The following is a 21,270-nucleotide window of genomic DNA, read 5'->3' on the forward strand; positions in this document are numbered from 1 at the left end:
TTGTTCCTGGGAAGATACATTTGAGTTCCTGGCCATGTACTCTGTGTGTGCTTAACAGTGTTAAACAGTGTTCTCTCTGATCTTTTCCATCTATGCATGGAATGATTTTTATGTGCACCGGGGTATGTGTGCCTGTGTGCCACCAATGGGGGGGCAGGGTGGGGAGCCTAGCTGTGGGTACAGTGGGCCAATCACATGACAGCATTTGAATCTCTCCCAGTGGCCACACAAGCACACAGCTTACAGGAAGCTTGTCAGTATGAGATATTAGACGTGTTGTTGCATTTGCCATGAAAATAAAGCTTTTTACAGTCATCTAGGTAAAGTTTCCCCTTCCAGTAATGATGCTGTGTGCTAGCAGGCAAGCACGCTCCATTCCACAGGTGGCTGTATTTTGTGATACTGTGTGTATATGTACATGACTTTCAAAGCACTTTGGGATTCTTCTATATCAATGGTGTCCAATTGGAATTCAAAGATCACCATACTCATGGTTACAGCAACGAAGGGTCCTGTGGCACCTTATAGACTAACAGAAAAGTGTTGAGCATGAGCTTTCGTGAGCACAGACTCAGTGCATCTGATGAAGTGAGTCTGTGCTCACGAAAGCTCATGCTCAAAACTTTTCTGTTAGTCTGTAAGGTGCCACAGGACCCTTAGTTGCTGTTACAGATCCAGACTAACACGGCTACCCCTCCGATACCATACCCATGGTTGTCGTCTTTCCATATTTGCCACATTTGTCCTCCCCGCCACCCCCAAATAAAGGCATTCCCTAGCCCAGGCGTCAGCACTCTTTCTGAGGCAGGGTGCTGAAATTTGACCTTCTGACCTCTATGTACATTCCAAGTGCCAGTGATATTTTTAAAAGTCACTAATAGTCGTACTTACAACAGCTTCATTAATAAATAAATTAAGATGCAGAGCTTTGCCATGTACCATGTAAGTTTGCCATTACTACAGAATGCATACCTGTTTTTTCTGGTTCGTCAGAATTTTCAAAGTGGAGACCAGATTTGTATGTGAAAATCATAGTAAAAGTTGTACCAATATTCACATACCATATTTACCACAACTCAAGAAATAAATTGTATATTTCTGTTAGCAGGTGGCTAGTACCTAAACAGTGGTTTGCAGACATGCTTGCTTAATTTGTACAAGAAGCCCTGGTAAATACTTGTGGATTTAATGGATTTTATATGCATGAGTCTCCCTCTTCTCCATATGTGTGTCCTGGTGCAGCACACTTATGATAGGCTGATTGGCTAGGGATGGGGCTCTGGATGTTTGCTAGCCCCCTCTGCTGTGTGGTCACAGCACATCCAGGCTCCAGTGCTGGTGCTCAAAGACTTAGCAGCTGTGGTCTCCAGCCAGCTCCAGTGATTGGGCAGCTGGACAGAGCAGTCCCCAGGGAGCCCTGGCCCGGGGCAGCATAGTCTCCCACACACTCTACACCCCCCGTGCCCTGACTTCCAAGCCCTCAAGACCCCTGCCTAGGCCTCCCTACCCCTCTGCCCTGCATCCCCCATTACCAGCAGGGCATCCAGTGCAGGGGCCAGACCCCAGTGGGGCCCTGCTGTAATGCTCCAGGGGGTCCATGCAGCAGGGGCTTAGGCCCTGCACTCCAGAGAGGGCCCCACCACAGAGGCTTTTGATCTGGACCCAGTGTCATGCTCTGGCAGGGACCCTGACTCCAGCCCCACGCTCCAAGAGCTCCATTCGTCACAATGTGGTGTCCTGTTCGCCACCTGTGGCGAGTGGAGACCATATTGGACACTGTGGTTTATAAAGCCAGGTACTCCCAGCCCCATCTCTCCCACTGCTCTAAATAAATGCCCTCCTCCAAATGCAGACACTCACAGCCTCCCCTCACCATAAATGCTCTCCCCCTGGAGCCAGGCACACCCATCCCCCTCCACTGTAACTAAATGCCCTCCCCCAAAGTCAGGAACCCTCAGCCCCCCACCCCCTTATAATTAAATGCTGGTGACTCACTGGGGCTGCTGCCACCATGTGCTTCTCTCATCAAGCAGTGGGGCACACGAGCAAAACAGGCAGACATCACTCCCTGTGTATGGCTCTCAGGAGGAGCCGCATGCAGCTTGAGAGCTGTGGGTTGGCCACCCCATATTCACCACAATGCAGTGTCATATTTGTCACATGTGGCGAGCGGTGAATGTACTGGAACCCCTGTTCTATATTAATGGCATAAATATAAAGTTATTTGATCAGGACTCTTTTTTTCTAAGCAAGCTTGCATATATTTTCTGTTTGTGTAAGCAATTGGAATAAGTAGTAATATTGAAATGTTGCAGCTTGCAAGACGCTTTGGTCTAAAATTGTGAAATCATAGTGAATTGTCTATGTCATGAGATAACACTGTTAGTCCTTAGAGATTCTTTCGAAGTCCTGACCTAAAGGTCTCTTATTTAATTCAAAGGCTGGATTGTCTTCACAGTAGTTTGCTTCACTAATGCCAAACTGTTGGGTAATCTTTGGCTGAAGTAAGAGTTAAAGCAAGAAACAGTTATCAGAGCTCACCTGTCAAAAATCAGTTTACTATTTAGGTAACAGTTCTATGTTCTGAAAAGAATGTATATTTGGAAAAGCTCATAATTACAATTAATACCTTATCTGCAAACCTTCAGTCTATTTTGAATTTATTAGATTACTTCTCATTCTGAAGAATCCCAGAGAACTTTGAAACTATGCATGACACCACTGTAAAACAGCCATCTTGAGTCTGCAGGATGATATCTAAAAACTGCATATGGTTGATAAGCTGGGGAGTAATTACTCTCAAAAATCATCACAAAAACACTATTGGCTTTTCAGTATGAATGCAGAGCAGCAGAATTTAGTCTTTAAGGCTTAATTTAAGAGACTTTCATAGATTAAATCTTTTATATATATATATTTATATATATAAATATATATTTATATATATAAATATATATTTATATATATGTAAATATATAATTGTGTGCTCAGTATATAGTTTTAAATGCACATTTCAACTTTATAGAGAAATGGAAAAATTGCTACTCATCTCGCTCCATGTTTTTTAACAAACTTTAAAGTCTCCCTGCCCCCATAGGATTCACAATCTTTGAAAACAAGTGCAGACAGCAAGTAAAATACATCTGGCATTGTGCAAGTGCTATATATGGGATAGATCCAGACTAGTGCTTATGGTAGTTTTTCTCCCTTCTCATTATAAATGAAATGTTTGATTCCTGATGAGATTGGTAGAAGAACTTCATTTTGAAGAGGAATATGAAGGATGAGAGGAAACTCTTTATTTATCAATTTACAGTAAACTCTTCCATATCCAGCAGCCCCGAGTCTGGGAGGTTGCCAGATTTTCTAATCTTGTGAATAATAGAGGTATATGTGGCAATGTATAACACTAAAGAAAAACAAGATTAGATATTAAGAAACAAACATAAATGTATGCAGAACACTTTATTTACCAACAACAGTAGTATTGTACACTGTAAACTTGTACTGTATTTGTTGTGTTTATATGTATATACTTTTACTATACTGTACTTATGGCAAAAGTTTGCCTATGGTTAAATGCCAGTTATTTGAGGATTCTGGATGATAGAATGCCAGATAGGAAGGAGTTTACTGTACATTGTTTAAGGGCTGAACCAGTCCTGTTGGTATTCAAGCCTGTGGTTCCAGGGAATCTAAGTCATTCAGGTGTGATTCTTGTATCTTTGTAAAATATATGGTATGTTATTCATTTATAAGTAAATATAGTATTTGGTGTGGGAGTGGGGAACAAGTTCGTAGTCTGGTCTTGCTGGGCAACTTTTATTGTTACCTGTATGAAAAACTATTGGGATATCACCAGGACGTTTGTGATTTCAGAAGTGCTGCCTCATAAACTGCATTATTATTTTTAATGTTAGTATTTTTCAGTACTTGGGCTGTTTGGCAAGTTAAGATTGAGCTGCTGACTATGGCTCATCGGTTTTCAAAGGAAGAACTTGATGAGCAGTTTGAACAATTCCTGAAGGAGGTAAGTTTAATTTTACCAAGAGATTGATTACATATCTTTTACTCCATTAAAATGTGGAGGCACTGATGATTGGCTGCAGTACAGTGGGAGTGACATGACCCAAGGGGTATTAAATTGAAAATTCTCTTAGGTTGTGATCACTTACAGAGCTACTTAACTTCAGACATGCTGGTAGTGCCAGTGAAGACTCTGGGATGTTTTTATGCTTAATTTTAAACCTGTGCATGTTTTTTTCTGGATTAGGGCCTCAGAAAGCTCATTTGTTACATGATATTATGATCACATTAATCGAGGTATTAAGTTTGAGAGCCATACTCTCCACTAGTAGCAGATGTGTAAAACTGATCTGCTTAACTTAAAATACATGGAGTGACACCAGAGCAATTTTTCCATAGGTATATAAAATTGCAGTGTGCATTTAAAACTACTTTCACTGGGTATTTTTCCTATTTTATTTTAAATATATAATTTCACTTAAAAGCTATGCTAAATTCTAATAAAATTCAATACTGTACAGTAAACCTAACAAAAGGGGAGCCAGCTGTAATAGTTGGAAAGCCTTAGGCTGAAGGGTTTTATCAATGATGATACTCACTGTTTATTCAAGAGTCACATCAAAGTGTCCAGATTTCCCAGACTTTTGGTTCTGATAAATCAAAACACTATAAATCTCCACCTCTGCATTTCTTTCACTGGTGCTATCTTATTTAGTCCGTTGCATTTCCCAGCATATGAATGATAACCAGTTGTCTTATAGTTGGTCCAGATAAGCATCTCTTCCATCTTGTTAATAGTGGGGAAACATCTGGAAGATTTGGCAGTTATTGTGTGCTCAGTTCGTTGATGTATGCCAATCTACTTTCAAAACAATTTATAATTTATCATTATTTTGCCAGATCCATCACTGCTTCTGGTTAGCAGCTCTGAGTGTTCTTTGGCTGGCCAAGTGGTTGTGGCCTTATTTCTGATGCAGATCTTGTTACAGTTTTCTTGCATTTTTCTGTTTTACATCAACACTAGTATGTTTGTTGAACACTCTTCAAGGATGTTTGGAAGATTTGATTAATGGAAAATATTCTTCCCTCGCTTTTAAGAGGGGAAGACTGTCACGTTTGTCTGGCTTGTACTTATCCATCCCTTGATGAATTCAAGTTGATGCCATGCCATTCCATTTTGTTGCAAGTACATTCTTTCTATTTCTGCCCAAAGAGTTTTGTCATGGTATTGGCTTAGAACTTTTCATTCTGCCCAGTGGTAGTTTGTAGTCTCTTCAGATCCAGTCACTTACGTGAGTTGTCCATCTATCTTGCCTGCAGACTATGAGACCTGCCCATCTCCATTTTACCATATAAATGATCTGCGCTACATTGTCACTTCTGTACACCTTCTGATCTTTTCATTCTCTTCTCATCTCATGGAGAAATTTCTTACACGTTTGCCTTTTCATTACACTCTGAGTGACAGTGAATCTTCCCTCCTCTGCTTTTGTTGTTGACCTTCTTTCCACTCATGTACCATAGCTGGCAAAACAGTGGAGTTAAACAGTTCTTTCCTTTTCTTCGTGGTGGATATTTTCTACATTACTTCCTTCAGCTCTTCGTAAATGTTCTATCTCATAACCTCCACTTTCTGCATGAGAACATACACCTGAATAATTTTAAACATTCTCCTTTGTTTTATCTGAAGCATGAGAACTGCTATCCTGGTTGATATAATAGCACAGCTGATTATACTTAGAATGGTTTCTTTCCTGACAATGAATCTAACCCCTACAGTCCTTGCTCTGTTGTTGAATGATATTTCTAGGAAAACTTGCTGTCCGTCCACTTCTCTGTTGTGCAGTGAGGTCTTTTATTTTTGTTTTGCATATCCTGATGTCCGTTTTTATAGAGTGTGACTTGAATATAAGTATCAATGAACAAGAGCAGATGATAGTGTTTTTATATTGTGACTTGCAGCAAATAATTGAACTGTTCTTTTAGCCATACATCTGTTCTGTGTCCTGTGTTATCCCAGATTCTGAGCATTGGTCAGGCAGATGCAAGAGTCTGTGCTCAGTTTCAAGGTTTATTCTGTTTTGTGTGGTTTGTATGACAGATGAATTCTGCAGTAATGTATTTGGGGTGCGGGTCTTGTGCCCTCCAACTGCAGTACCTGCTCTACTTTGGCTAGGTTCCCGTAGAGCATGCTCAAACTCCCTACTATGGTGGATGCTAAATTGACACCTTCTTTGCTTGGTAAGTTCTGTTAGACACAAACATATGAAACATGCCAATCAAATTGTTTTTCAGCGCCAGGACTGAGAACTGGATGGGACACAGATTACCTTAAATCTATATTTAAATTAGAAATTATTTGTAAACAAATAATTTTACACATCAAATTTTATGAACTATTAATAAAATTATAAAACAATAAAATTAGTATTAAGTTTTAAATTCTCATCTAAAATTATTGTAGGATATTCAAACAAGACCTGAAAAAATATACCTAAAACTTAATCTATAATTACCACTTTCCTATAGAAATGTATTTTCATTGGTGCCTCTGAAAGCTATCAGTTTTCGTTTGTGCAGCCCTCAGTAGGCTTTGAGTTTGACCTGCCGGTCTAGAGCATATAGTCAGCTGTACTTCGCTGTCAAACCCCATTTACCTCCACACCGATACTAAGGTAGGGATTTAGGATTTTGTGGAGGAGGGAAGATAAGACTTTGAGCTCATTATGTTACTGCTTTCCACTGGCTTCCAGTTTTTATGAATATAATTCAAGCTTCTGTTTAACTGAATTAAGTTATTGAATAGTCTGGATGTGGAGTGTCTCTGTCTGCCTTTTTCTCTATTGCCATTTTTGGTAATTGAGTTCTACTGGGGTGCAATTAAGGATGATCTCTTAGGCTCTGATGTCTGGATTCAGGGATTGCAACTTTGGAACTCCCTCTGAGGTTTATTGAAAATTGGAGCAGTGTGTATATAAGAGCAGGACCTGAGCCACAGTTATTTATAGATGCAACCATATTGCATGGGGCATAAGTGATATTGAATAAACCAGGCTACTGCAAGGAATACATCTCTATTTTGGGTAATACATATTTAGGTAATCTTAGTATGACTTTCTAGTTCCAAGACAGTGAGCACCGAGTGAAACAACACACAATATGTTAATATTTTAAACATTCATCTACATAATTACATCACATGTTAGAGTTGCATTAGTCAGTAGGCTCCTTCCTGATGGCTCAGAAGTTTTGATTTTCAGCAGCTGATTAGGTCTGAGCTGGAGTACTCCACAGTGATTAGGTCTGAGCTGGAGTACTGTGTCCAGTTTAAGGCACTGTGTTTCAGGAAAGATGTGGATAAATTGGAAAAAGTCAAGAAAAGAGCAACAAAATTGGTTAAAATAGATTAAAGGTCTAAAATACTTGACTTACCTGGGCAGATTGAAAAAGTTGTTTGTTTAGTCTGGAGAATTGAAGTTGCAGTTTTCAAGTACATAAAATGCAAGGAGAGAGAAAATTTGTTCTCAGTGTCTGAGGATAGAACAAGAAACAATGGGCTTCCATTGCGGCAATGGCAGTTTAGGATGGACATTAGGAAAAATTTCCCCATAGTCAGAGTGGGTAAGCACTCGAATAAATTGCCCAGGGACGTTGTGGAATCTTCCTAGTTAAAGTTTTTGTGTTAAGAGCAGGTTAGACAAACACCTGTCATAGATGGTCTAGATCGGTGTTTCTTAAACTATGTCCCACAGAACACTGGCGTTCTGTGAACAACTTGCAGGTATGTTGCAAGTGTTTGGAAAAATAATTCAAAGCTTTACAATAAGGCTATATTTTCTGTTATTAAAACTAGATACACTGTTACTATTCCATTGCTATGATACTTGATTAAATTACTTAATTTTGTTTTTGCTGTATGTGTTTGTTTGTTTGTTTGTTCTTGGCCTGACAATAATTTTTTTAAAGAAAATTTTCATAGGTGTTCTACATTAAAGGTATTATTGTTTGGTGTTCTTTGGTCTCAAAAAGTTTAAGAAACACTGGTCTAAATTATACTTAGTCTGGCCATGGGAGCAGGAGACTGGACCAGATGACACTTCGAGCTGCTTCTCAGTCCTATGAATCTGTGCTTTTTTGAAGAAATGTGAATTACTTTTCTCCTCTCCCCTTCGCCTGCCTCCTTCTGTCCTATGCAGCCGATTCATCAGTTTTCATTTAATTTTTTTCTCTTTCTGTTAAATTCTCATTGTGTCAGTTTATCTTTATCAGAATTTTCCAGATCTGAAGAAGTTGGTCTGTTACATGAAAGCTCATCATCTGAAGAAATGTGATTTTTGTTTTGCTGTTTCAGAACTCATGGTTGCCTGGAGTTAAGGCTTCATTTTCTGATGGGAAGCAGAGACATAAATGAAAGAGCGTGGACAAGAGAAGATTTATAATTGCAAGATGTAAAGGCTTGAGCATTCACTAGCACAGTGGTGGTCTATCTGGAAATTAGCTCTTCCAGCCCTGGGGCACCCCTGTTGGCCAGTGTCTTGTCCTTAGTTACTCATTTTCTTCTGTATTACTTCAGGTCCTGTATCTTTCCCAGCCCCCAGTGCCCCTTTCCTCACGGTACTGCCCCACAGCAGTGCACCCACACTCTCGGGTCATCCCCACATGAGGAACCCCACCTATAGGCCACTATACCCACCTTCCATCAGTGACCTTCTGCCATTCATTTTGTAGTCCCTCCCTCAAGGCAAGCTTCAGTCTGAATGGCCACTCATCACTGGCAAGGGTTGTGTGGACCTGTTGCCTCCTCCTGTAGCCCTAGTGCTCCACAGGGCCCTGTTATCGGTCTTGCAGCCTGGGAGCTGGGTCAAGTCAGAGCTCCCGAGCTCTGCTTGCCCTTCCCTAGCAGTGCTATGTCTCAGGTACACACTCTCCCTGCCCTAGCAGTCAGATTCTGCCTGCTCCACACCTTGAGCAAGAGTGTGTATCCCCCCTCTTTAGGAGCTGTTCTTATAGGTCCTGCCCGGGCCCTGATTGACTGTCTCTAGCCCTCTTTTGATTGGCACACAGTCCCAGCCCTCTTCCATGGCTGGGTTTCACCCATATTTTCCTAGAGAGGAGTGAACAGTCTGCTACACAATGGTTGCATGAAGTTATGATTTTTTTTTAATTTTTTTGTTATGCTGTGCCTGCCCTTAAGAGTGACTTAAAGCTGCTTCAGTGAAGTCTTTTGGGGAAATTTTTCGAAGTTGAAAGAAGTTTTATCAGCTGTAGTTATTCAAATGGGTAATTGCTAATAGTTATGTATTCTTCTTCATATGTTGTCATTTTTTCCCCATATAGTTCAGTGACCTGTGCAGGTAACTGCACAGTTGTACTCATTCTCCAGGTCTTGTAGAAACTTGTTTTCAACCCAGTAGTCTCCTATAAACAGACTAGGTTTCTTCATCACTCTTGCACACAAGACCTGCTTCTTTCCATGCCCCGCACAGAGTTTTGCTGCTTAATGTTTCCCACCGCCACCACATCCCTACTTCCAATCAAGCCTCTCCGTGTACACTGAGAAAATTAATATCAGTATCCCTTACAGAGATTTCTGTGCGTCTTGCAATATGAGGAATGTTGCCATGATCAGAACTCCATTGCTTTGCCTGAGGCTTCGTGACACTTGCAAGTGCAGCTCTGTAGATTGATAATCGTTGCCTTAAAATGATCCTTGGGGGCAGTTAAAAGAGAATGATTTAGAAGGAGAGGCTTATTCACTGAACTGGAAAACCTGCAGAATAACGTTTGAAAGATTATTAGTATATATTGAGAGAATCCTTTATCCTTTCAAAAGGTTGGATGTATAAAATGCTGTGTAATACTAGCTGGTGCTAAGACACATGATTTAGGGCAAAATTTCAAGAAAACAGTACCTTCTGTGTTATTAAATGACTGGTACATTTTTGGCATTTAACACTACAGAGCAACGGTCTGAGACTGCACTCACTTCTGCACTTGCTTAATTTTACTGCTGTGTGTAGTCCCATTGACGATGGACTGCTTCATGGTTGTCAGTTAAGCAAATGCTTAAATGATTTCAGGATTGGTGCTGAAATATCTAAAGAATTGATCTGAAATTATGCATGTTTTGAAAATTAAATTTGCTTTATCTGTCTGTTAATAAGTATCAGTATTGTTTAGTGGGAAATAAAAGAATGGACTCTGCTTGACATCTCTACTTTCTCAGTATTTTTCAGAGGAAAGATTGTTTGGTTAACCATTAAAACTAGTATAGAGAATCTGAGGAAAAAAAGGGGTTTTTTTTGTTTTTTTTTTCAAATAAACATTTTCATTGGTGATTAGACAGATGTCATATTGAGGAAAATACACTGATTTTTGTGTAAGAGTTTTCTATGCCAGGTGTTACTATTTGTAGTTGACAAGATGGCTGGACAAAGAAAGTGTCCAGATCTGAATCTTAACATCTGGGGGTTTCAGTTTCTTCAGTTATGATACTCAAAGGAGTTTCAGCATCATGCATGTCCTGCTTGCTGAGTAAAGGATACAGTTAGTCATAAAAGAAACAGCAAGTGAAAACAGAACTTACATCAAGCACCTGTCGATAATTCCTAGCTACAGAGAGGCGCTCAGTGCTTGTGGGACAGGGTCACTATAATACATGTGATTAGAGTAAGGAAATGATTTTGACTTTGTTATTTAAAGGATATACTATATTTAAAAAGTAAAACTGTGTTTTACTCTGTCCTGTTGAGCAATTCAGCTAAAAGAGTTTATAGTGTGTGCTGTCATTTTTTAACTTCATAATTTACTAGTTTTTATTAAATTTCATAGTGTTCTTGCTGCAATGGTTTTAGTACTTAAATATTCTCTCTCTTGTTAATTGAAAAGATGATAGGCTTATTTTTGTAAAACTTATTTGAAAAATTTGTTCAGAAATGATTACGCATTTTGGAGATGTTAATATTACTGTGTTTGTGATATATTAGACAGATTGCCTGCACATGGAGCAGCATAATGTGGTGTTAACTCTCTTTGTTCCACTCCAAGCTCTCTGCTGCATGGGGGAGGAGGAGTGGGGCTGATCTCCCACCTTGCATGCTGATAAAAATTGGCTTGAGATCCACTCTTGAAAGCCATGCCAGCGGTTGCTGACCGCTGGTATAAACTTAACACTGATGTCTCTTTTTTGTTTTACATTTACCTGAAGTTTGCTTCAATGGTTTTTTTTTTTAAAATCATAATTGACTGAGCTCATTGTTTGAGACTATGAAATAGCAATAAAATCCTCATTGCACTAAGTCAACTGATTGGAAGTAGGATGACCAGATTTCCTATAAAAATTGGGACCATTCCTGATAACCAGTTTTTTTTTCTTGTGTAGGCATCAGTTATTCTGCACCTCCATTCTGATCTTCCACACTTGCTGTCTGGTCTCCTTATTGGGAGTGTATTGCGGAACTTCTTGTGGGTAGTGTAGATAAGAAACGCTCATGCAAATGAGGTTCTCATGGGATAGGGATACATGAGCCTGTGCCTCCTGCCCTCCTTCCCCCATTCAGCATCTGAAGGGTTCACTGGGACACTAATTCTGCCATTACTCCCTCAGAGCTGTCCTGGGAATTGAAGGAATGGAGCAGAAATTGGATCTGTGGGAATGGCTCAGGTCTTTACTTCAGCACAACTTTGTGACATGGTGAACTGGTTATGGGTCTTTCTTCTTCCCAGTCCTTCCTGGTTAACACAGTAGGGGGTTTAGAACTTTGCTCCAGTAGTCTGACAAGCGTGGAGTTGGACCTACCAGTCAGACTCCCTGTTGATACCTTTTGGCTGACTGGTAGTAATACGTGGACACCAATTTGATAGTCAGGGAGAAGCTGCTAAGGCATACTACCTCTCCGACTTAATTCACAAGAGCATGGAAAGTACAGAGTGGAGTTCTGAATTCTGCCAAATGTCAGAGAGGTGAGGATGGCTTCACTGGTTATTTCAGAAGGAAGCATAGTGGGGCAGGGGGAATGGAAACTTACTTTTGGGATTCAAGTACAAGGGAAGGCCAAGCTGTACATCTTCTGTGGTCTGGGGGTGTCTGATCAGTATTTGGACCAAATGTTTTATTTTAAAACAATTACTGTACATAGGTTCTTACACTCTCACACAAAAGAAAAGTAAAATAATCTGATTACATTATTAAATTGAAAGTGTGAACTGCTGAGCAGGTAATATATGCAGTGCCAATGTCAGTGCTAGAAATACAGTGCACAGTCTTACTCCATATCACTGTATAGCTATTGTTTTCTTAGACAACTTTATGTTACAAATGTGAAAAGCCAAAAGAGTAGATTGTGTGTGATCAAGGGAAGTGCTTGGACAATCTGCCAAAAGATCATGGTTCAATTGTCTGTCCTGTTGAAAACACATTTCATCATGCCTTTTTGATATAATAGTCTGTTCCTCAAATAAAAAATTAATCCAGAAAAATGTAAAAGTACCTATATTTTTAAGTATCTAAAGCAGTTGCTCTCAACCTTTCCAGACTACTGAACCTCTTTGGAGTCTGATTCATCATAGATATTCCCAAGTTTCACTTAATTTAAAAGCTACTTACATACAAAATCAGACTTGAAAATAAGGCTGTGTCAGAACACACTGAAAATTGGTTATTTTCTCATTTTTGCCATATAATAAAATTAATGATACGTAATATAAATATTGTACTGTTATTTCAGTGCTAGTATATATATCATTAGCAAATCATTGTATGAAATTTTGGTTTTCATTGACTTTCCTAGTGCTGTTTCTTTTTTTTAAAAAACTAAGCAGATAATTAGATGAGGTGAGGAACCCCCTAGGAGAACCTTAGGGGTACACGTGAAAATCACTGCTCTTGAGCAGAGTTCCCTCTATTTTTTTTTTCCATTTTGTTAAATGCACTGAGGTATGTACAAGTGTGCACTACCAATAAAAATGCATACTGCTGGCCGTGGGTGCTGTGGGCGCTCTGCTAAAACGTTGGACAGCATCAGAATCTCTTCTGGTCGGCCTCCCAAACACTCAGCTTTAGAGGCCTTTAGGAAAGTAGGGTTGCAAGTAACAGATATCATGGATGTGTCAAGAACAAACCATGCCAAATCAATCTAATTTTCTTCTTTTACTGAGTTAGTGGGTTAGGAAGCTGTATATGTGCTATATCCTGATTTTAGTAAGGATTTTGACATGGTCTCACGTGACAATCTCGTTAAGGAAACTGGGAAAATACAGTCTAGGTGAAATTGCTATACAATAGGTGCACTACTGGTTGAAAAACTGTACTCGAGAGTAGTTAACAACAGTTGGTTGTCAACCTAGATGGGTGTATGTCTAGTGGGGTCTATCTGGGATCTGGAAATATTCAAGATTGTTTATGACCCCAAGCTGGAAGGTGTTTCTAACACTTTGGAGGACAGAATTAAAATTTAAAATGACCTTGACAAACTGGAAAATTGGTCTGAATTCAACAAAATGCAATTCAGTAGAGGAAAATACAAAGAACTCCATTATGGAATTAAAAAAAAAACAGAAGCACAACTACAAAATAATTAGGTGGTAGTACTTTTGAAAAGCATCTATGGGTTATAATGAATCAAAAATGGAATTAGGAATGTGCCTCATTTACAGAAAAGGCTAATATAATTCTAGAGTGTATAATGAAAAGGTTGTGTGCATGACACAGGACATATTTTTCCTGCTGTACTTTTGGTGGTGCACTTTAAGAAAGATGAAGAGAAATTGGAAAGAATCTGAAGGATAGAACATTATAAAAGATTTAGAAGACCTCTGACCTATAGAGAGAACTTGAAAAAACTGGGTATGTTTAGTCTTAAGAAAAGAAGACTGAGTAGTAATCTGGTAACGGTCTTCAAATGTGTTAAGGTCTGTTATATAGATATGAAAGTGATCAGTTGTTCTCTGTGTCCACTAAAGGCAGGACAAGAAGTAATGGGTTTAATGTATGGCAATGGTGATTTAGGGTAGAAAGTTTTTCCGCATACCAATGAGGAGAGTTAAGGTAAACTATCGCTGTCACCATTGGTGTTTAAGAACAGGTTAGGCAGATTCCTGTTAGGGAGATGGTCTGGGTGTACATCATCCTGCCTCAGCACAAAGGGCTGGATTAGGTGACCTCTCAAGGTCCCATCTAGTCTTACATATCTGTGATTCTAAATCACATTAAAATATACAGACAAGTATTTTTGATTCTGTGCACATTTGTTTCAGTCTCTTTCAGATGATTCATTCGAAAGTTCAAAGCAAAAGTTTACCATTCTTGACACACTGGGACATCCAAGGAAAAGGGAACTGAAGAAGAAAGATCCTGTGCCATGGTGGATATCCGAGGATGATTCTGATGATGGTGGTAAATACCATAAATTTCTGTATAACTTCAGGTCTTCTGGCTACAGGGTGTCACTCAAAATCTTTTTTCAAAGAATCTGTTTTGCATGCAGAGAAAAGTTGGTAATATGAGTGTAGTGGTTCACAATTTTTAGCACAATAACAAGTACTGTTTGCAGAATACAAAATGAAAATAATTCATTGAATTTTTTTTTATTCAAATCGTCATTGGAAGGAAAATTCAAGGTTGTCAAGATATATGCATTATATTGAGTTTACTTTTTGGTTAACTTGATGCTAATAAAATGTAAATATGCTCTTATTTCAGATGAATAAATTCAGATTCACAAAAGATAGATTTAAATATTTGGTGTATAAATTAGACCTATTCAAATATTAATAGAGGTTATAAAGTCATTACTAATTTATAATAATTTTCTTTCTTACTCAATATCTGTAGGTCTCCCTTTTTAAAAAGGGAAGGGGGGAAACTTAATTTTGGAGGAAAAAAATCAGATCCATATTCATAATAATTATAGTCGCAGTTCTTTATAGGGAGGTGTGGGGCAAGTGCAAGGGAAAAATCCATAACAAAAAGCAAAAACATGCTACCATTCTCCCATCCTCAATTAGGTAGAGGATTTTCACATACCTATAGGTTATTGGTAAAATCTATGGACTTGGCAAGCCTAGCAATTTCTTATGCGGAAATTATCATTATCATATTCTCGTACAAGAAAATGTATATTAGTTCCAAACCTTGACTTCCTGACTCAGTCTGATTCCCCACTGCCCAATAATGAGCTATGGAGCCAGCTTTTCGCAGGTTGATTACCACTTCCTTTTGCACAGTGATCTACTGCAACAATGTAGGTGGGAGTCAGGTAGCAGAAAATTCCAGGAAGGATCCCCTGGAAATTAAGAAAATGCTGCTGATCATCTTGGGTTTGAAGAAGGACTCTGTCCCATTGATCTGTGATCATAGTCCAGACCCCAATTCTGCATATTCATTTAATCCACAAACACGGTATGCAGACATGAATTCCAGAAGTTTGTGGCTGTTATGTGATAAGTTCCACTGGTTGCTCATCTTGGTCTTGCTTTTCACAGGTTCTGTTGGAAAACTCTATCTCTGACATTTCCAATAGCTTTTCAAAAGCCCTGAGAGAAAAATTTCTTGCTGAGCAAGGAGTGCAAGCTGAGCATTCTCCTAGTTCACTCTTTTTTTTTTTTTTTTTTTGCAAAAATGGCTTTGAAACAATGCTAACGCCAAGGATTTAATAGATTTTCTTAAGGGATTATGAAGTTTGATGACTTCTCTTACAATATTTTGGGGTCTTTCAGGTAATCCACAAAAGCCTTTTGAAACTTTTCTGACACCACCACTGGGAGCTGCCTGGGGACTTGTGGGATAGGTACTCAAAGAATAGTGTAACCAAATGATGTTGAACAGCAGCACAAGCCATCAATTAGTATGGATGTACTGAGCCATATTTGCTTAAATCAATTCTGTCACAATGATTCAGTTAAGAACAGTTCCAATGTCTAGAGTAGATGTCATCTTAAAGACCAGGTTGCAGGGCAGGCAGTTAGGAAAAAAAAATATTACAAACTGAGCAGACTTTCGGGTCACTTTTAAGAGTAGAACTTCACTTAAAAGCTGAAAATAATATCTGATCTAGGTCTGTTTTTCCAATGCAGAATCTTCCATGTGGTTCACACTTTTCCCCTTTTGTTCATGCATTGTAAAGAGGCCATAAAGCTGCTCTAACTGGGCATTACCCTGGTATAGAGAAATTTCTGGATGGCATAAAGCAGTGCATTTGTCTGTCTGTGAGCGCCTTCTCAGTGTATGGGACTATGTTTAAAGCAATGGGCACTATCAGACAGCTGAAGTTTAATGCTGAGGGTGCTCTAGTTTGTACTGGAGGCTGAACTTGGCCCAGTATCTGTGGGACTTGGGTACCATGGAGATGACCTATAGCCATCTTTCTTCCCTTCACATCTTTTGTGGATCCTTTATCAAATGTACTTCAGCAAGAGCCAAGGATCCAGGCCTGTATTCTTATATAGGTTTTCTGGTATGTTGTCATATTATACAACTGAGTAGTACCTGAATAATGCTGCTGTACCTGTTTAACATCTGTAATCTGGCATTCTCTGGTCCAGCAACATCCATTGTCCAGAATGATTTCAGTTAGCTGGATGTCCACATACCATGGGCATGGCCAAGTTTCACATGGTCCCATAATGTTTGTTCACAGTCCTCAGTCCTGTCTCTGTATTCTTTGCTGTTGTTTAGCTCTAATTTATCCCTAAATGTCTTCTAAGAGTCCAGTAAGCCATGGAAGTGTTGGCAATGCTGCTAGACAATATTTACTGCTTGTGGTTCGGCAATTCTCTTGTTCAGCATTGGTCAGATCCCAAGGGTGCCAGACTAGAGAGGTTCAACCTGTATTAAAATCTTGCAAGGATAAGTTGAACTAGTGACTTAGTTTCCTATCTCCTGTTTTGCAGACCAGGTGTACCCTTATTAACATGCAGCATAAAGAACAAAGTAATGGTTAGCATTGCTGAAAAATAAATGCTGTTGAATCAGAAGTAACAAATGTGGAAATAAACTTTGAATTTAACATATGAAATCTAGACCTAATGTTCCGTGAAATTCTGTGAGGCTTTGTGTTCCCTTAGGCCTGATCTTGCAGTTCATTTGCAAACGAATCTCTTTTTAAAGTACAAGAGGTACCTGCATGAGATCTGTATCATTAAGCTTATAGTGCTTTAGGTACTCTGCTAATTGCATTATTTCTTTCAAAAATGAGTGTCAAAAGTATTTCGTCAATGTGATGCAAACAAATTCACATGCAACTCTGTAGGAGTCTGAGTGTTTCTGTCATCCATCATAGTATTTGTCAAACTTTTTTCTTTTTTAAAAAATACCCCTTTCAAAAAACTAAGTACCTCCAGACTTCTCTTGCATACCCCTAAGGCAGGGGTCTTGAACCAAACTAGCTTCAACAGCCGCAATGCAAGTGAATACGTGACAGTCCTTAATAAATAACGTCAAACCATACTTTTTGTAACCCCTATTTTAAGAACAGCGCATGCACAGTGATTTCTACCAGTTAGAAGATTTAAGTTACTTTCACCCCAGATTGGAGAGCAAATGAGGACAAGGAAAATGCTGTGCATGGTTCGCATCAACCCTCCATGCTCCTCCCACCCATTCCCAGGCTCTACCTGCACCCCTTGACCCTCAAGCCTGCCCTCCGTCCCCAGGCTTAATCCCTCTCAACCCCAAACCCACCCCCGCATCCCCAGGATTAACCTGCCTGAGATGATAAGCTCTGCATGCCACTGCTGCACACCCAGATGCTGCAATTTTAATTCATTTTCCTTTGGCTTTATACTAAGGTTGGGTTGATTCATGGAGTATATTTCCAGCTGTTGATTTTTATGTTTGGTAGACACTGTTTATTTCTGTGGGCTATTCTCCCACTCCTTGTATACATTTCATCATCAACAACAGTGGGTTCAGTGCCCATTGGTGTCCAATACCTCCCTCACTGTTTCCTTCCACCTTTCCCTGTCCAGTGCCGAGTGGCTTTGTTTCTATAGACTAGCTCTGCACCTATCTACTATATCATCTATCCATTCCTTATGGGTCTGTCTTTCCCATTTGAGCAGTCCATTATGCCAAATACCAGGATCTTGACTTTTCACTTGTCGTTCATTCTGCAACTGTGCCTGAATAGCTGTAGCTATTTGTGTATCTTTTGCTGACAGTTCTTGGCAATCTAGACATAGGCAGAGCCTCCTCTCTGTTCTAAGTCCAGTTTGCACGTCTATTCTTGCTGGTTATCTTGTTTCAAAGGGACTCAGATAAGATTTGTCAAACTGGTGAAGGAGAAGAATGAAATGGAAAGTAATGCTGTGAAAGCAGGAGATAACAGCTTGTTCGGTTTTTCAGTCTGATATTTGAAATAATCAAGTTTTCTTATATGCATTTATGTTAATTTGGTGCTACTTTTGTACTACCAATAGAAATTTCTTCCCTTAGTTTTCCAATTGATCTCAACATACTCAGGAAATCGTCACCCTTTATTTCATTTGCATTGCCAAAAGTAACAAGAGTAGACTTCGTGATAGGGTAATGCTGTAACAATGTCATTTTTCATTAAAATACATTTAATAGCTCTGTGACCAGTAAGCTGGCATAGAAATCATGGGATAGGCTTGTGCATGTAGTGCTCTCCAGATATACATAAAACACGTGTAATATATTTATATCACTTCAGAGGTTCTAATCCAGACAACATTCCTTATATTTTTATGGGCCTACTTCTTTCCCCTTAGTCATGTTAAGTAAAAGTTACTCCATGCATGGCGTAAAATGGCTGCAACAGAGGACTGGGGAAGAATCAAGCTGAGTTGCAGAGTTTAGGTTACATCTGCAGTCACAGACCTATACATGGAGCAACATGGTTTGCCACCCTAAGAAAAGTCCCAGGGAAAACTTGTTACTTTACATTGCTGCAATTAATGATGGCTGAACCATGGCAGTGAGTAGTTGGCAAGTAATAGGCTAAGTCCTTGCCTACACATAAAAGATGTACTGCTTTGATTATACTGATAGTTAAAGCAGTTCAGCGCCATTAGTGTGGACACAGTTTTGCTAGCAAAAGTGCTTTATAACAGCATAGCTATAACTGTATGGGGAGAGGAGTAACTGTAAGTCATCTTTATGTAAGCATAGCATTATATATGCAGTAGGGCTTCTGTTGCTATAGCTTTCCTGGTTAAAAAAAAATCAGAACCTCAACTGACATAGGTAGTTTTTAAAATATAGATGAGTCCTAAATGTGGTTTTGATATCCAAATTAAACCATTTCATATATTATCAATAATTTGAGGGCCACAGCAAGTGAAATGTCTCTTAGGTGGTCTTCTGAATAATGTTTGATGACTCCTCAGTTCTACAGGAAATCTCACTTCTATTACACATCTAGGCTGCGTCTACACGTGCACGCTACTTCGAAGTAGCGGCAGTAACTTCGAAATAGCGCCCGTCACGTCTACACGTGTTGGGCGCTATTTCGAAGTTGAAATCGACGTTAGGCGGTGAGACGTCGAAGTCGCTAACCCCATGAGCGGATGGGAATAGCGCCCTACTTCGACGTTCAACATCGAAGTAGGGACGTGTAGACGATCCGCGTCCCGCAACATCGAAATAGCGGGGTCCTCCATGGCGGCCATCAGCTGGGGGGTTGAGAGATACTCTCTCTCCAGCCCTTGCGGGGCTCTGTGGTCACCGTGGGCAGCAGCCCTTAGCCCAGGGCTTCTGGCTGCTGCTGCTGCAGCTGGGGGTCCGTGCTGCATATACAGGGTCTGCAACTAGTTGGCTCTGTGTATCTTGCACTGTTTAATGAAAGTGTGTCTGGGAGGGGCCCTTTAAGGGAGCGACTTGCTGTTGAGTCCGCCCCATGACCCTGTCTGCAGCTGTGCCTGGCTCCCTTATTTCGATGTGTGCTACTTTGGCGTGTAGACGTTCCCTCGCTGTGCCTATTTCGATGTTGGGCTGAGCAACGTCGAAGTTGAACATCGACGTTGCCAGCCCTGGAGGACGTGTAGACGTTATTCATCGAAATAGCCTATTTCGATGTCGCAACATCGAAATAAGCTATTTCGAAGTTGGGTGCACGTGTAGACGTAGCCCTAGCTTCCTAAATAAGTATGTGCTGTTCTTTGTTTGATCAGCCTCTGCATCTGTGGTGAACTGTAAAACATTCCTGGTCTGGCAGATGGAAGCACTAAAAATCAAAGTTTTTCAAGCTGCAATGGCAAAATTTGGGAGCATGGAAGATATTTTTCTTCCTTTTTTATTTAAATAAAGAAGGAAAGGAAGTTGAAAAGAGATGTTTGTGAGTTGATATAGTGAAAGGGATACTGTTGTCTCTTTTAGCTTGGGATCCGAGGTCTGATTTAATTTCATTATTGCTATTGGGTCTCTGTTGGCCAGAACCAAAGCACATCAAAATCAACAGAGGGATTCCCATTTTCTTTACTGGGCTTTAAAAAAAAAATCCTGTGAGACTTCAGGGGAGCCGTAGATGTACAGCTTTGCTAATCAAGATGGTAAAACATCAAGGCTATTACTACTTTTTTTTAAATCACAGCTTTTTCACTGCTGTGTTACTTCAACAGATCCAAACGCTCTCATTGAAGTGCAGTGCAGTGCATCTCCCAAAACCCAGATTCTCTGGTCTGGCAACATCCATGGTCCAGCAGAACTACAGATGTTAAAAGGACCAGATGGCCCTGGGTTGGGAGGCTAGTAATGGGAGGGCTGGGCGGAGCCCAGTGATAGAGAGGCCAGAGGTCCTGGGTAGGTGAGCCTGGTTGCACTTGTGTCCCCAGGCCAAAGGAGGAAGCCTGGATAGAAACTTTATTTTTAAACAAAGGCTTGTAGCTTTGTGTACATGATTTCAGGTGCTTGGGGTTTAAGAAAAACATCAAATACTGTGAGATTTGCAGGAGATTTGCAAATGTTACCTATGGCAAGATCATCTGGAACTGAACTGTAGTTACTTGATTAGCTCAAGCTCAGTTCAACAACAAACAGCTCCTTAGGTCCTGCTCCAGCAAAGCACTTAAGCAAGTACCATTTGAAGGTTCTCCTTCGAGAGATGTCTCTATGGGTGTTCCACTCAGCTTAAGCTGCGTCCCCTTGCCACAGATTTCTACAGCAGTACCTCTCCTTCCTGAATTGTGAGGGCACACCGCCTGCCTGACAAACTCAGAGTATAAATAACATGCACCTGGTCTGAGCTCTTCAGTTCCTCTCTACTAAGGATGAACCTGAGATCTGAAGAA

The 21,270-nt window shown here is 40.0% G+C and overlaps 1 protein-coding gene across 3 annotated transcripts in view; it reads left to right on the top strand.

Annotated features, from left to right (window-relative positions):
• CEP162 (centrosomal protein 162) overlaps positions 1 to 21,270 on the top strand; it is a 78,430-nt gene that overhangs the window by 808 nt on the left and 56,352 nt on the right. For all 3 annotated transcript variants that reach the window (XM_074990953.1, XM_074990954.1, XM_074990955.1), the window contains exons 2-3: positions 3,921 to 4,030; positions 14,281 to 14,419. In XM_074990953.1, the coding sequence (XP_074847054.1) occupies positions 3,971 to 4,030; positions 14,281 to 14,419 (199 nt within the window). In that variant the 5' untranslated portion in view covers positions 3,921 to 3,970. The remainder of the gene's footprint in view (positions 1 to 3,920; positions 4,031 to 14,280; positions 14,420 to 21,270) is intronic.

The sequence above is a fragment of the Carettochelys insculpta genome, chromosome 3 (genome assembly GCF_033958435.1).
Source record: "Carettochelys insculpta isolate YL-2023 chromosome 3, ASM3395843v1, whole genome shotgun sequence".
Taxonomy (NCBI): domain Eukaryota; kingdom Metazoa; phylum Chordata; order Testudines; family Carettochelyidae; genus Carettochelys; species Carettochelys insculpta.